Raw genomic sequence first — 17,250 nt, 5'->3', positions numbered from 1 at the left:
TAAGGAGATGCGGACGGATCAGCTGCTGGCTTGCAACTGCTGCTACCGAGCTGCGTGTTCTGCATATCTATCCTTTAAGCCAGCTGCTGCTTGTGCCTTGCTGCGTGATCTGTATGTCGCGCTGCGCATCGATCATTTAAAAGCCTGTACAGAAGCTGCTGCTGCAGTGCTGCGTGATCTGCATGTTGCGCTGAGCGATGATCATTCAAAGCCTGTACAACAGCTGCTTCAGCCGTGCTGCGTGATCTGCATGTTGCACTGCGCGTCGATCATTTAAAAGCATGTACAGCAGCTGTCCTTTTGTCTCACTTCCTTGTCTCGATCATTTAAAAGCCTGTACAGCAGCTGCTGCCGTGCTGCATGATCTGCATGTTGTGCTGCGCGATGATCATTGAAAAGCCTGTACAGCAGCTGCCCTTTTGTCTCACTTCATTGTCTCGCATGACGTTAAAGTGTCTCTGAAAAATTGTTTGTAAGTAGGGCGTGACGTGGAAGTAGTCTCGCGGGACTTCAAAGTGTCTCTCCGAGATGATCACATCTCGACCCAAGATTTTTTTATATAATAGATACACACACGCACACACACACACACACACAGGCACACATATATTAGAGCTGGGAATCAATTAAAAAAAATAAAAGTAGCTCTGCCATCGCCACTTTACAGACCTAGCACTTAGACAGCACTTTAGGATTCAGGTGGTTCATCTTTGTGGATATTCGCCACTGAATCTCAAAGGGCAAGGGACAGTGGGCACACAGGTTGCCTCTGACCCTGGGTACAGTGGAGTGGCAGGGCGGCAGAGAGAGGACCACTTGTATGAGAGGGCAAAGGGACGAATCAGCTGGGATAATGTGTCCAAAGTGCTCACTAATTGCGTTATCTGAGAACACCAATCTCTAAGCTCTATAATCTCTATATGCTATATTATATATATATATATATATATATATATATATATATATATATATATATATATATATATATATACTGAGTATATTTTATACTTAAAATATATATTGTCGTTCATTGCATAACTGAATGACCCTTATGGCACAATAACAATTCAATACATTTATGGTCGCTACAGTATTTGGATTTAATAATCTTCATGAGGGAAAAGGCTGACTCGCATAAATAAGTAGAGCCGAATAATGCAGTCAAGGAGGTAGCACATTTTCTCATGTTTGGGTACTTTTCCTCTGTGAGTAAGTTCCAAAACTGTCCATGAGCCCCATACTTTAGCTGAATGTCATCCTGTAGTGTCAAAAGCTCATCCTCTACTGTAGAGGAGTTTTAGGTGAAACAGTGTTGCAATTTTTGAGGTGAGTGAATCACCCATAACATCTTCCCTAAATGTATAGCACTTAAATGTAGCGATTGGCTCAAGTAAAGCTGAGTCTTGAAACCGTCTGTCAAAGTCTGACAGACAATTTTCAATCTGCTCTGTGTAGCTAGCGTATGCTGTCAAGTTGCACACACGCCTTCCATTGAGTCTCCAGCTCTGACGCGAGGTTTTGGATGTTCCCCAAATCAAGGCGCTGCAGGTTTGAGGACAGATGTTGCATTTTTCATTTAAAAGCATTAACTGAGCTAATCATATTGACCATGGTTTTGTCTTTTCCTTGCAGCTGTAAATTAAGCTCATTCAACATGTTGGTCAGATCGGAAAAAAAATGCCAAGTCTAACAGCCATTGATCGTTATTAAGTTGCTTGTATTATGCATCTTTAATAACAAGGAGAAACTCCTTTTTCTCCGGCCAGGGGTCTCGAAATCTCAGCAGGAATTTCTCCCTGGCCATCTGCCTCAACGTAGGCATCTTTTATCATCTCTCCATCTTGGAAGGACTTCTTATGCTTAATGATCGAGTGACTCACCCAGAACGATGCTTCGGTGTGTCTGCCTTTGCTTTTGAATTCAGCCGAGTGAAAAATGACGGCTGTCCAATTAACTGTGATTTTAGTTCCCTCTCCTTTCGCTTTCTCAGATTGCTTTTTGGAAGGAAGTCAGTTTCGTAGTTTTATAAACAGTTCGAAAGTGCCTTTCCACATTTTCCTTCTTTGGAATAGCAATGATAGATTGACAGATCAGACAAACGCACTTCAATTGTGACATTGTGAGAAAAAAATCCTCTTCCAATTCCACATCCAGCCCATACCCTAAACCCTCACCCAACAATTTTTTTTTTTTAAATCCCTTCTTTAGTCGATATAAATTGGAAGGCTAACTAGATCACTTAGATAGCCGAAGTTTTGCAGTAGCTCACGCGTTTGATCGCCGTGTGTTAGAAGAAAAGAGATCTCAGACTGGCCGCCCTGTATGTCAATCAAGTGGCAAATGCCAGAGGGAGGATATATGATAGAGTAACATTTAAAAATTTTCTTTTTGAATGCAATGCGATCTACCTGCACTGCCTTTCCGGTCTACTGGTCGATTGCGATTGACGTATTGGGCACCCCTGCCACAGACAATGGTATAGTCTTTTACCCCCTGTAAGTCAATATGTGATAGAATTTTCTTGCTATAACTAAGATAAAGTGTTTGCAGGGACCAAAAGACCCATTCACAGTATGAAAATGGGATAAGCATACAGTTTTCTGACCATTAAGAAATGGTTCAACTGTAAGCAAAATAAAGAAACGAAACATGATTTATAAGCTTTGAACAGAATCTTTCTTAAACAAGAACCTTTCTTTTCTTGCAATACCATTCTTTACTCTATTTTTGTGTGAACTGTTTTACTTTTAATTTTTACTAAATTTTTTAAAACAAAGATACTTTGTGGAATCATTTCAATGCATCAAGCTTTTTGCCAGAATCCCATGAAGCATACTGAAGCTGCAAAACTTTGGTAATTTTGGGTAAACACAGCTACAATTTTATTCATATAATGTGGAGTGGTGTTTTGTCATTCCTGGTCAAGAGGCCATTATAATGGATGGACAAGGGGAGACTGCTTCCCAGGGCCAGGTGTTTCCCCAGTACAATGGATGGTGATATCTCTATGACATGCATATCATTTGGACACTCGCAGGGCTGGATTGGAGTTTTAGTGGGCAGCTCTGTTGGGGTTCTTGGGTGTCACTAGGGTGAGCTGCTAGAGGTAGACTCTTCTTTCACAGGAAGGTTCTGCTTGACCCAGAAGGGCTTCCTGGATGCAATGTAATAGGTCTGGAAGTATACCTGGGTCCAATATAAAAGAAGCTGCTCTGCTTCACCTGGGGTTCAGAGTCAGGAGAGTACAAAGACAAAGCTCACCTGGGTGGAGTGGAGAAGGGAAGAGTCTTGTTGCTGAAACAGTAGAATACGGTATTTGTGGCAATAAATCTAATTATTGGAGGCTGAACCTATATATATACTGTATATACAGTAAATACACTATACTAGGCGGCTTCGCCCCCTGCTTGCTTCGCTCGCCAACCCCCTGTTTGGTTTTTAAGATCTTTTTTCTTTGAGTTGTTGCTATTTCATTAGTTTCAATTTTATTTCAGAACTTCTGTAAAAACAATATTTGGAATCTTTGGAGTCCCAATATGCTGAATCTTTTAAATGAAGTCAGTGAGACATGTGTTTAATGACTTTGAACCATAATTCAGGATAGGTTTCTGTGTTTGGAATTTTAGCACAGACAAAACGATCTACATCATCAGCAGTTAATAATTTTTTTGCAATGTAGCCAATAAATGCATGTGAAGTAAACTCTGTTTTTGAAATTCTCTGACTTAAACTTCAAAGCCTTACAATATTTACATACTTCTGACATATCACCTATGTCCATATATTCCATCTCTATTTGCCTTTTCGTTATTTCTTCAAGTAATAATTTCTCTTTTTTTGCGCTAATGCAATGTTTAATGTCTTTGTTTTGACACTGTTGTTTTTTTCTGCTTTCATATTCTGTATCTTGCTCAGCATGTGTATCGCGCCTACATTTTTTTTTTTGAGTCTTTTGAATTCCAGTTTTCATTATCTCTAACCTGCTCTGCATGTGTTTGGCCCCCTTGATTTTTTAACCAATTTATGACGTTTTACTTTGTTTTCTACTCTTGTCTTTTATTTCTGACCTCGCTTTGTCCTGCTTTTTTTCAATGACACTTGGTCCGTGGTGATTATTTTACCCTTTTTCGAGTAATAATTTCCGTTTGTTTGCGGTACTGCGATCTTTACTTTCTTTTTTTATACTTCCTAATTTTCCTACTTTGAAATTCTTTAACTTTCTCCACATGTATATCGCGCCAACGTTGTTTTTTTCTTTAAGCCTTACAAATTCCACTGCTTTCATAATCTCTAACCTGCTCTGCATGTGTATAGCACCAACGTTTGTGAACGTCTTTATGAAGTTCTACTTTGTCTTTTACTCTCTGTCTTTTAATTCTGAGCCTGTTTGGACGTGCTTTTTTTCAGTTCCACTTGTTCCGGGCTGATAATTACTTTCCTTATTTTCTGAATTTGCATCTACATTATTCTTTTCTCCACGCTGCTTTCTTCTTCACTTAGTTATTGACGTTTCATTTATAACGTATTGTCCTTATATGATTTATATGCGCCGAGACCATGGATCTGTGTGTGCTCAAATCCTTTAGATGACTGAATGTTTTGCTGCCCGCGGTCTTATTTGATATTGGTTGTAAGTAGGGCGTGTCTTGCAAGAATCTCATGTTCTACGTCATCGTGAGACAGTCTTGGGTCAATCTCTTGGCACAAAGTCTCATGTTTAAGGTCCCTGCGAGACGCTCCGTGGCCATTCTCTTTCGTCTCATGGGTCTTTTAAGTGTCTTCCGTGATCTTAATGTGAAGATCATGTCTCGTCTCCCGTCTTTCTCTCCCAGGATTTTTTTTATAATAGATATATTTGGCTTTAACCCATATAATTCAATATCCTCCTTTTTGGAAATTCAGAAATGGAAGGTACAAATACATGCAACTGCATTCTGTCATTGCTGTTTGTGAATTGGACTCATTCTTAAAAATGTATTTAAAGCACAAAAATTTATCTCTCTGTTTAATGTAGTAAACAAAAGTTGAAAATGCTTTTAAAAAAGTTAACCAAGTCCACAAATTCATCTGAATGTTACAAAAGGGGTCAGAACACTGTTGACAGTTTGCATTTCAAGTTAAATTATTGAAACATAGTGAGAATCATAGGAATATATTTGCTTTGAGGGTGAGGACAGATCTTGTTATTGCATAAAAGCATTTTTCAGATATATGCCTCTGAGTAAATTATACGATATGTTAGACAGAAGTCATGTCACATGTAAAGACTACATTTACTAAAATCTCACCACTCCTCGGTTTCTGGAGCGGTCACCTTAAGTAAATTGCAGTGTGTAAGATTGTTACTAAATTTTACATTGATTCTGTGTGTTGCCTAATGAGCTACACAAGTAGTGCTCAGTTAGGCTCATTTTGGCAGGCAATCAAACACCATAATAAGAACAATAATGCTGTGTGTAAGTAAACAAACAAACACAATAGACAAATCAGTTGCAGTGTACCCCATTTGAAAAGTCACAGCAATATAATAAATGAATTGGGTTTGCTTCAAGATGTGATGCTGCAATGGAAACACTGCTTACTGTGTGTCTCTGTTTCTGGAATCTACCAACAGATTCAATCATTCAGAGCATGCATAACGTCACAAGTGGCCAGATCATCTGGGAGAAGGCTGTAGCAACTTTGGGATGGATGCTATTCCATAGCAAACAGAAAAACTTAATAAAAAATTAAGATTGGTAGTTGTTTCACAATTGCCACATGGATTTTTCCCTTGTTATTTGCATGTAAAGCTTCTTAAAGAACTCTATTAAATAAATAAATAAAAAAATATTATAACAACATGAGCAAAGTCTGCATTACACCAGAACTTTCAATAACTACCTTGCAGCTGTAGCGACTGTTAGTTATCCTTGCTCAATGGGTGTAAAATAATCTCTGTTACCCAACAATCTAAACTTCATATGTTGTTATATATTGAATGCACCCATATCTAAAAATGTTTTAATGACTGGATCTCTCTAATCTATAGTGATATTGCTGTGCAACAGCTAAGTCAGCTACAGTGTTTGTATGACAGCTGCCTGTTAAAAAATATTCCTCCTCCACTCATTTAAGTTAAAAAAAAGAATTACACAAAACAAGAAAAGGGATGAAGCATTTAGTGTGATTCTATTTCAGGGCTCTGATCAGAGTCCAGAGTACAGCTTTTGATGTGCTCTTCATCTTTACTGGTTATTCTGCCATTATAATCATGTAATGGAATTAAAGTTACACTCTCTCTCATTTTCTAAGCAGCTAATACGTATCCCAACATGGAAGGCATTTGTTTAACAGGGAACAAAAAATGTAATATTGGAGAAGGAGGTGCTTTGCTTCTGAAAGACAATATGCAAAAATACCAAATCCTTCACCATGACTGATTCAGTTAGAGCCCAAAGACCATTTCTGCTACGGGAGGGCACAAATCTTAGAAGAACATAAGGATTGCTGTAGCTGTAAGACAGCAGAGTCACGCTTTGTTTTAGCAGCTTGTGTCTGAAGGCTTGTGTTAATTCCCATTCCCCTATCAGCTGCACACCGTGCAAGAAGCATTTCTCAATTATTTATTTTTATTTTTTTATTTTTATGAGTGTTTCCGATATTTAAGGTTACTAATAGTGCCTATGCAACAAAAAGTAACCTGCGATAAACTTAACTTTTATTGATTATCTTTACAAAGATTGGATAATAAATAAACAGGGAAAAGAGAAATATTTCTTCCCCTTGTAAATTTCCTAATAATGCATAATGTTAGAACAAACACATACAGAGTGTCACAGAATATTTAAAAAATAAATAAATAAATTAGGTACAAGACTGAAGGCACTCTTCTTCTACACCTCAAGCAGGAAGAAAAGTGATGAGGAATGAAAGAATAAAACTTTCCTTCAAGAACGCACATTTACACTGATGTTTCCATGATACCTCATACTAGACTTACAATCCACTAGACCTATGCTTGGGATTAATAAAGTATCTATCTATGCTGCATTTATTTGAACAGTATAAGCAAGCAGATTATATTTTACTATGAGAGTTCACCTGTGTCTTCTTTAATTAGATACTAAGGTTTCAGAAAAAATACACTTGTGAAAATGATCTCACACTATTGACAGAGCATATCTGAAAATAAACCTGACTACAAAGATCAATAGGCCCTCCAAATTATGGGGAAACATAGATATCTAAATAGAAATTAAATATATAACCAATTTAAGAGTTTAGAATATTCAGTTAACTTCTGAATTAGAAAACAAGAAACAATAACAGACCTTTAGACAATCTGAAATAGAAGGAATAAAAGGACCATGTGTCCTCCTGTGTAATCCAAAAATATCAAAAATGAAAAAGCTGCCAGGTGAAAAAGTAACCAGGCAAAAAAGCCTTTGGTCTGGAGATTGACCAAGTATCACTAGCCACACCGACAGAGCTATAGTGATTATATCTGAGGTACTAATACTGTATATCACTATTACAGGGGAAAAGAAGCATTTCATTCAACTGTTCTCTAGGTGGGGACACCACTGAGAAAGGGTGTGTGATGGAGTCATAATCATCAAGAATATTACTGGGGATGTTTTCCATGACAAAAACTTAGACATCTGCCCAGAAAGACAAACAATGAATACAGCTAAATGAATAATTATTCCAAAGAACAAAAAGATACTTTGAGGCTTTTAGAAAATTGTTCCTATTTAAACTGAGATCCCTTGGTTGGGGTGGGGGTGGGGGTGGGGGGGGGGTCTGGGAGTCCCAGGTTTTCATTCCAAACTCTTTCTTAAATAGTAACCAATTATTGCTGTTAATTGAACCTACTTATTTAATGTTAATTTTAAGTGGAATTTTTTTAAGATTCACAAGCCTTGTTTCCATCAGCCAATCAATGGGATACACAGCAAGCCAAAAGGCAATCAATCAGCTGTCTCAATCTCATTTGCACCAGCATGTCAATCATATCATATCTATCCATCCATCCATCCATCCATTTTCCAACCCGCTGAATCCGAACACAGGGTCACAGGGGTCTGTAGGAGCCAATCCCAGCCAACACAGGGCACAAGGCAGGAACCAATCCCGGGCAGGGTGCCAACCCACCGCAGGACACACACAAACACACCCACACACCAAGCACATACTAGGGACAATTTTAGAATCGCCAATCCACCTAACCTGCATGTCTTTGGACTGTGGGAGGAAACCGGAGCGCTCGGAGGAAACCCACGCAGACACGGGGAGAACATGCAAATCATACCATATCTATTTCAATAAAATATTTGAGAAAAAAAAGGTCTGAAAAATATTGGCCTGACATGGTCCATAAACCATGCTGATGGTGCTCTCAGAAAAAAGAAAAATCAGCATTTTAGATATGTCTGGTGTGGCAGAATGAGAAAAACTATAAGCTATAGAATTAAACAACATGTTTCATTAACAGAGAGAAATGGATTCTAATTAAGTAACTGCTAACAGCAAATATGGTGTTCTTCAGGAATGAGTATGAGACCCATGAGTAAGCTGGTCATCTGTCAGCTCACTTTTCCTCGTTACTGGCAGCAGATTTAGGAAACATTATACAATAAAGGGTCTGAATCTTTAAAAGCAAGTTAATTAAAATTAAGGCAGAAGGCACATCCCATTTTCAACAGTAATTGATTACTAATTAAGAAAGTTGTTAACATAAAAACCTTCAGCCACTGCAGCCCTCCAGGGTCTAGATGTTTCAGTTAAGAGATTAAACTTGGGTGTATGGTAGATTCCAGCTTAAACTGGAACATTCTAGTTTAAACTGGAACCCAACAAAAAATGCACAAAGTATCACCGAGATGTCTAAAATCTAAAAGGCGAATATGCTTGTGAGGCTTAGTTTAAAGACTGAACATCATCTCCATCTAAAGAAACACTGTGATTCACAAACACAATTTAAATTATACAGAGAAGAGCTTAGTTTAATCTCAAAATCAAGCAGAGGCAAGTTTAAAACACAATATCAATGGAAAATATTTAAAACAGTAACTATTGCTAATGTTTTTTTTCTATGAATGCATAATAAATTAAATATTTCAGTTTTTTATCCATCCATTCATTTTCCAACCCGCTATATTCCTAACCACAGGGTCACGGGGGTCCGCTGGAGCCAATCCCAGCCAACACAGGGCACAAGGCAGGAACCAATCCTGGGCAGGGTGCCAACCCACCGCAGGACACACACACAAACACACCCACACACCAAGCACATACTAGGGCCAATTTAGAATCGCCAATCCACCTAACCTGCATGTCTTTGGACTGTGGGAGGAAACCGGAGTGCCTGGAGGAAACCTACGCAGACACGGGGAGAACATGCAAACTCCACGCAGGGAGGACCCAGGAAGCGAACCCAGGTCCCCAGATCTCCCAACTGTGAGGCAGCAGCGCTACCCACTGCGCCACCGTGCCGCCCCAGTTTTTTATTTCTAAGAATTTTTTTGTTTCTTCCCTGGGTGAAGAATATTCAGAATCTCAAGAGAACCAACGGAAATCATCATTTCAATACATTAAATATTTAAAAAGTTTCATATAGCAATATTGAAATTTTAGAATATATTGTATATTTTTGGGAGTTTATTTCAAAACACGTGTATTTTTCCCCTTAGAAAAAAATGTATGGTATTATTAGATCAATATCAAATGTTGCAAAGCTTAAAGCCAAATTTAATCAAATATTTTGTCTTAGACTTTAGGAGAACAAAAATAAATCAATAGTTCATCATACAAAGCAACTATTGAACAATAATCATTGCATTGATTTAAATGTCTCCTGCAAAATGACAATTGTGTCAAATAGTCAGGCTATCTCTAAATAAAACCCACTTTCATTGTGCCTTTCTAACTTTGTTTGACTTGTGAAAACTACAATGTTTCTCCAGCAACATTCCCACATATTGTGTAATACATAGTGCAATGTTAAATTTATTCCTATTTACATCAGAACACCAAAAAATATTCCTTCATTCCTCCAAAGTTGTGTCCATATGCTTATTGACTACATGGACTATGAAATCCCTGGATATCTAAGTCTCTCCCACCAAATACCTTTACTTCTGGTATTATCAGATTTTACTTGTTTATAAGGATATCATAACTGTAGTTTAAAAACTTTATGTACTACATTACTTATATGATGATAACATTGAACTTAAAACAGGAAGACTCTTGTTGCACTTGAAACCACTTAACTCAGTAAGACCAGGAAACCCCAGTACTATTCAATAAACAACCTTTATCAATTTTGGTATATACTGTAGTTGAAAATTTTTAAATCAGGTCATCAAGGCTGTATTCTATTACTAAACTTTTTTCATAAACCATAAGAAAACATGGATTGGAAAAAATAGTGGATTGAATCAGAAATAGTAGAAGAATTCTGATTATTCTTACAGTGATGATAATGGTATATCCAATAGCAAGTGACAAAAAGCTGAAAAAATAAAATAATTAAAACAGAAGACCGACCAAATGCTGGTCCATTACCTCCCAAAAAAAGAAAGATATTGAATTAATAATAAGTGTAAACCAGGAGCAATGAAGGAATAAAAATGGAGCATCAAAGAGTCTGAACCAATGAATATCACTACATTTGAACCTTGTGTTTATAAAGTTATTCCCACTTCATTTGGAAATCGTAGAGTAGACCTATGGAAAGCCCTCTCTATACACTATAGATCACAAGTGAAACAAGCCAAGCAAGCCAAGAGTGTTTCGTTTTTTCATTGCTGATGTGTGGGGGTGAATATCGTGCATTTGTGTGTGTGAGTGTGTGTGTGTGTGTGGGTGGGTGTGTGTGTGTGTATCTATTGTTGGCATTGTATTATTGTAAACTGTTCTGAAGAGGCATGAAAATAAGACTTTTTTGTACACTTGACAATGAACCTAACTTGGCATACTGGTGTATGTATTGCATTTCAACTCAACAGCTTAACATGATTAATGCACAGTATCAATTTGAGAAAATTCAAAAGGCTGGAGAAGATGGAGAGACAATGCATTATATAAGATACATGCTTTTCATTTTTATTGGTTTAATTTCCACCTGTAAATAAGGCCACCTTTGGTTTAGCTGTCAACACCTAATAAAAATACATTAAGGTATGTTTAAAGACCTGTCTCTTGATTTGCTGTGAGGGGAATCAAAGGCAGATAAAATAAAGCTACTTAGAAAATATGAACACTTAAAATGCAAGTATTTTCATTTGCTCATATAACATCACACACAATGATAAATAAATGTCTGTTCATTATCAGGTTCCAATATGCTGCACCAATAATTGCATCAGCATCTTCAGGCAAGTAAGCTGAAATGATGTCTTTTAAAATGTTTAAATACATGGACCCACTGATACAGTTATGATGTCAAAAAGTTACCTCAAAACATACTTAGTGGATAAACATTGAGATCTAACATTTCTCAATGTTGCAATATTATATCTGAGGATGAATAGGCATTTTGAATTATTTATGGTTCACCTACTCATGAACCTGTGATACCTGTTAAAAGGTATGATTCTGCAGGACTGAGTAAATTAAGTTTCTTTTAATAACATCATAATGGCAAGTGCACTGTTAAAGTCACAAAAATTGAGACTAACTGCAGTCACAGAATGAGTTGTTATAAGGCATAGAGCAGATCATGAAGGGCTTCTGGCTCTGCCACACTTCATAAATTCTTACAAACCATATATAAGTACCAACCGTATTGGTCAATTAAAAATATGTAAATAACTGGACACTCAATAATTGATAATAACCATGACTTTATGTTTATGAAGCTTTTATACGCAAATTACAACGATGAACACATACCAAATAATGACAGAATAGAAGAACTTAAAAGTAGTGTGTTGTCTCCATCTAATGGTCTAAATTGGAACTACACCCTTTATAGGCAATAGGTTTATAAATACGTGTATCGACATTTCAGTGTATAAACTAATGAAACCTTCAAAATAATGCATCTTGCCTCCAGTACCTGTACTACTTTTGAGGTTTCAATCTATATAACAAGAAGCATCTCATTCAGTAGCTTAATGTGACCAGACAGCAGTTAAGATGAAAGAATGTGATGGATGCAGTGTATTTGCGGAAAAACAACTCTTCTCTCTAAGCCATAAAATCCTAATTAAAGTATAGTTACACAGACCTAATAACAGGGTACCACTGTGACTAATCCCAGCATCACTCATACATTTGTTCATAAGTCTTTTCCAGTAGTCCGTTTTTTACTTTTCATTTTTAATCCACCTATAATCTATATATTTCTTTACTTACCTGATATAACTAGGATCTAAAACTCTCCATCACTAAGTATGACATTTACATTGGTAACAATTAACAACATCAATAAACTGGACAATAGATTATTGGAAAACAGAGTCCCATAGAAAAACTCAAAACAAGCAAACATCATTCTAGTAGCTGCTAATCTCAAGAATCCAGCAGACATTCAAGGGCTGAGATATGCTAACACTGTACTCTCTGTCACCATAATAATAATAATACATTTTATTTATATATAGTATACCATGTACTGCAATATATTATAAATAAAAGAAGGACAGTATTTTTCTGGAAACCTTGTCATATTGTTGAAACTATGTATCAGATGCTATTTGTCAAAAGTATCTGTGCAGATAAATACTTGTTGCAAAGGCCTGTTTGGGTTTGCATTTAAATATGTTGGGAAAATTAGCACAATTTCCACAGCAATCATTAAAACCAAGGTTTAAAATTTCCATCAAAGTTCATTTCAGCTTAAAACATTGTTGAACGCAAAGTAAGACTGGAGCATAAAACCCAAAATGCCATAGCAAGTTCAGACTCTCAGTATTTACAATTTTAATTTCCTTTAAGATGCATAATATCCTTTTTGCTGCATTGCAGTTTCAAGAAGTTGTTTTGTCACATTGGTATACAGGTGATCATACAACATCAAGCTGCATCAGGCGCAGATCCAGGGGGTCATTTAGCCAAGTTAAGCCCCCCGCAAATATAATGTCAAGCCCCCCACCCACACTGTCACCTATGCTGTTATTTGATGGATTTTTGGGACTTTATTCCCCCCAGTAAAATCACCAGTGTTAAATAAACATTTTAAGATTTTACAGGGGCCCACTCTAGAAAAAGAGGCATATAAAAACACTTAAAGTGTTAATTTACCATTGGCAGTTTTACTGTGTAATTTAAGAAAGCCAGAAGCTATTAAATTAGTGTTGCATGTGAGTAGTGTATTGTCTCCAAATTCCTCTGACTGTCTATTTTCTCTGCGATGGGCTGACTCCCTGCCCGGGGTTTGTTTCCTGCCTTGCGCCCTGTGTTGGCTGGGATTGGCTCCAGCAGACCCTCGTGACCCTGTAGTTAGGATATAGCAGGTTGGATAATGGATGGATAGTCTATTTTCTTGATATATTAATTGTGTGAAACGTATTGTGTTACGGATATGGCATTAAATGATTTACAAGTGTCTGGTATTGGACTGACTTCCTATCCTCAATGTGTTCCATTGTCACTTCCAGGACAAGCTCAGGTTCCCATAAACAGAAATCACAATCTAAAGGTCACAAAATGAAATAGAAGTTAATTATGAAAACAAGCAATTATACCCTACTATCAAAACACACTTGAATTTTTAACCATTGAAAATTTTAGCAATGCCACAATTTGGAAGAAAATGTTTTTTTGAAAGTCAACAAAAGTCAACACACAGAACATAAATATTATTTAGGTTTCTCCAACTAAGTCTTAGGTGCCAGTAAAGAGGTTTTTATTTTCTTTCAAATTCACAAATACTCAATTTGTGCTATCACACGTCGCAAGAAATGGAGTGCTAAAATCAAACTAATTACTGTTGCAGCACTTTCACAGTGCAATCTGAATGAATATTTTAATATCCAAATCTCGAAGGGTCTACAAGAAAAATTTATAACATAAATTAGCGTTTCTAAGCAGCTGCAAAATCATGGGTTTCAATGCAAATACCAACAGCCTAGTGAAGGTAACAAGTACGACTATCCCAGCTAAATTATCGCCATATATTGATTCATTTATTTTCTTATTTAAGATAAATAAGACATATAATAAAGATATCTCAACTTGAAAATGATACCAATTTGAACTGAATAAAACACCACAACAAAAGCCCAGAAATTAAAAGGATAAAGATTAGAAAGAGAAAACAGTATAGATGCTATTATTATACAGAAAATGACTGTGAATATTTTTAAACAAATTAATTTAATTACAAAAAAGTAAGACTTAGAGGAAGAGTGAAAAAGTAAATCATCTTATAATTCAAAGACATGGTTGTCTTGTTAGCTGGTAAATATACATTAACAGGGTTTATGTGAGAGACAGAAAACATGTGTGTCATATGTGTGTTGGCTTCCCACACAGGGTGCAAACTTTCTTTGAACTTGTAGCTGCCAGCAAGCTTACTTTAGTGGGTAATTATAAAGCTGGTTTATGGCACTGAGGGCACATCCATCACTCCATCCGTTTTGAAATATACACAATCCCGCTCAGGGTCACATAGGTCAAAACCATTTTCAGTAGCTAAAGGCAAGAATCATCTCTCAATAGGGCACTACTCCATCATAAGGCACACCAACTCATACAGTCCCTGGCCAATTCAGTTTTACCAATTAATCTAATATGTACAGTACATATTTTACATGTGGAAGGAAAAGCTGAGAACTAGGTCAAAAAAAAAAAAAACAACACACACACACACACACTCACAGTGATACAGGCTGAAAATGCAAACTCTAAAAAGACTGTGACCAGGCCTGGAATTGAAGCTCAGGAGCGATGAGGTATAAGCATTTACTAACAGTGTCATCCATTGAGGTTACATATTCAGTAATTCAGTTTTCACTATGGTTATTACAATACATTATTTACCTTTTAAAATAAAAAAAAACCTTCACAGAAAAGGGTGTTTCTTAGAAACTGTATTTATTTCTGTATTGGCTGTAATTTATTTTTATTATAATATGACATTGCTAACAATGTCTATTCCACTTTTAAAAAATTGGTTTTTTGGCTGTCTTTTAATTTAAACATGCCTTATTGGTTTGTTTCAAACATGGTGAAATTGTTAAGTATACAGAGCATCACATAAATTGGAGACTGCATACTCTTATCCTAATTAACATTGTAATGAAAGATGAATGGTTAATAGAACAAATAATACTTTTTTAACTTCTGCTTCCTCTAACCAAACTGAACGTTAACAGCAATGACACAATACATATTTTTAAGATTTGTCTCCATTAAAACAATCAGTAACTCAAGGTAGCTAAAGCCAGAAATATTTGCATAATTCCTTTTCTTGCCAATTTCTGTTGCTAAGCAAATGTTACCTAAAAAATAATAGAAGGTTGTTACTTATCTGTTGATAGCCCGATGGGGAAAAATACATATAGGTCAGGATTTTTAAGGGGTAGAAAATCCAGCTTAACAATAATCTTGAACACATTGGGCAATTTGAAAAATAAAGGTTTTAAAAATGGGCTCCAGGTGCATATCTGCCTGCCTTCAATAATTCTTTCTCAAATTCTAATCCTTTTTTTATGGCAATGGCCTCATTTAGAAAAGTAATCTGGATGTATGTGGGCCAGTTTGGCAAAAAAGGCCTCAGTATGAGGAATGGTGGGAGGGACATCTCTTATCAGCCATGCATATAAGTAAACTTCCATGTAACATAACATAACATTTTCAAACCTGTTTAATCCAATCCTCATCCAAATTCTAATAGCGCCAGAGGTTATGTGTTTTGCCTCTAAGCACTGGCTTTAAACAGTATTTTAACATTGGACACAACATCAGATGATTGAAGGCTTCAGCCTACAGCTAGGATGGGGATCAGAAATCTTTTTTTTCTTTTTTTTATACCAGAACTAACCTCTGAAGCTCACGCTTGTAATATTGTTAAGAATTTTTCATCGTACTTGTAAAATATTGCTTTACTCAGGTCTTATCTCCTTCTGCCAGATGCACACTGGCTCCTTCTAGCTTTTGTGTACTTGATAAACTGTAATCCCTTGTTTACCCAGCTAAGCCTGCAATGTATAATATCCTACAGCATAGAATGGCTGGAAGGAAGCTATAGTTTGATACTATGACACGTTTAATCATCATTACTATCATGGCTTCCCTGCATAGGTTTCCAAAAATGACCATTTCTTAAATCATATGCCAGAAAAGCAGGATGTTCAAAGATGGTATCTGATCATTTCTTCAGTCCAAGTAACCAGAACAATTCAAGCATGTCTTAGTACCAGTTTCTCATCATGGAGAGACGATATCTGGGTGATTCCAATATAGTAAGCAAAAGACAAAATGAAGGGGTGACAAGGTAGAAGTGAACCTGCTCATAATTAAGCTTTTTTCTTTTTTGGAAAACACACAAAAAGTCTATAATCATTTACTGAACAGTGCAGTGAATACTACCATTTGATAGTTTTCAATAAAAATGGAAACAAAGTCCATTACACCTTCCAATATATTTTAGTATTCATACTTGGAGAACTATGAACTTTGTGTAAACATTTACTAGTAAGGGCAACACAAAGGAGGTACCAACATAGCCAAAAGAAGCAGAAAAAAGTACACTTAATAAAATCACCAAGAATGGTAAGAACAAATTACATACGAGTTAGCCCCAAACACTTATAAATATTTTGCTTCCCATAAACATACATGTATATCCCATTTACAGGACAGATCTCAAAATCTACACAAATTGCAGTTGTTTACTTATCATTCTGCCAACATAGCACCATTCCAAGATAGTACAGTTCTAAGCCAAAGCAACTCCAGAATAAGGAAAGATTCAACTTAAAATTAAAGCAAACAAAATATTACCCTAGAAATTCAATTTGTACATCCTTCCACACAATGTACATGTGACAAAACTTTTGCAAAACAAGATCACACATGCTATAGTGCAAAAATACAATTGGTGTGTAATTATCAACTGAGAACTAAACCAAGAACAACACCGGACACCAGAAAATCACTGCATAGTCTTACCTTGTTTGCCTGAGGCAGCTGAACCTTTGGTTTTCCCAAATGGTGACTAATTCTCTCTCTGTACTGGTGGCAAAAAGGTATAATGCTGCAAGCAACATCTCCAAGTTCAGGAAATATCACTTTTAAGCCTCCACTGTAAAGCCA

General features: G+C 36.5%; 1 protein-coding gene across 1 annotated transcript in view; it reads right to left on the bottom strand.

The window, feature by feature from the left end:
- The window catches only part of LOC114650147 (phosphatidylethanolamine-binding protein 4), a 701,255-nt gene that overhangs the window by 612,345 nt on the left and 71,660 nt on the right, over window positions 1-17,250 (bottom strand). The window contains exon 3 of the mRNA XM_051935655.1: window positions 17,107-17,239. Coding sequence (XP_051791615.1) covers window positions 17,107-17,239 — 133 coding nt within the window. The remainder of the gene's footprint in view (window positions 1-17,106; window positions 17,240-17,250) is intronic.

This window comes from Erpetoichthys calabaricus, chromosome 1, assembly GCF_900747795.2.
Source record: "Erpetoichthys calabaricus chromosome 1, fErpCal1.3, whole genome shotgun sequence".
NCBI classification, from domain to species: Eukaryota; Metazoa; Chordata; class Cladistia; order Polypteriformes; family Polypteridae; genus Erpetoichthys; species Erpetoichthys calabaricus.
This window is presented reverse-complemented; position numbering and strand designations above follow the sequence as displayed.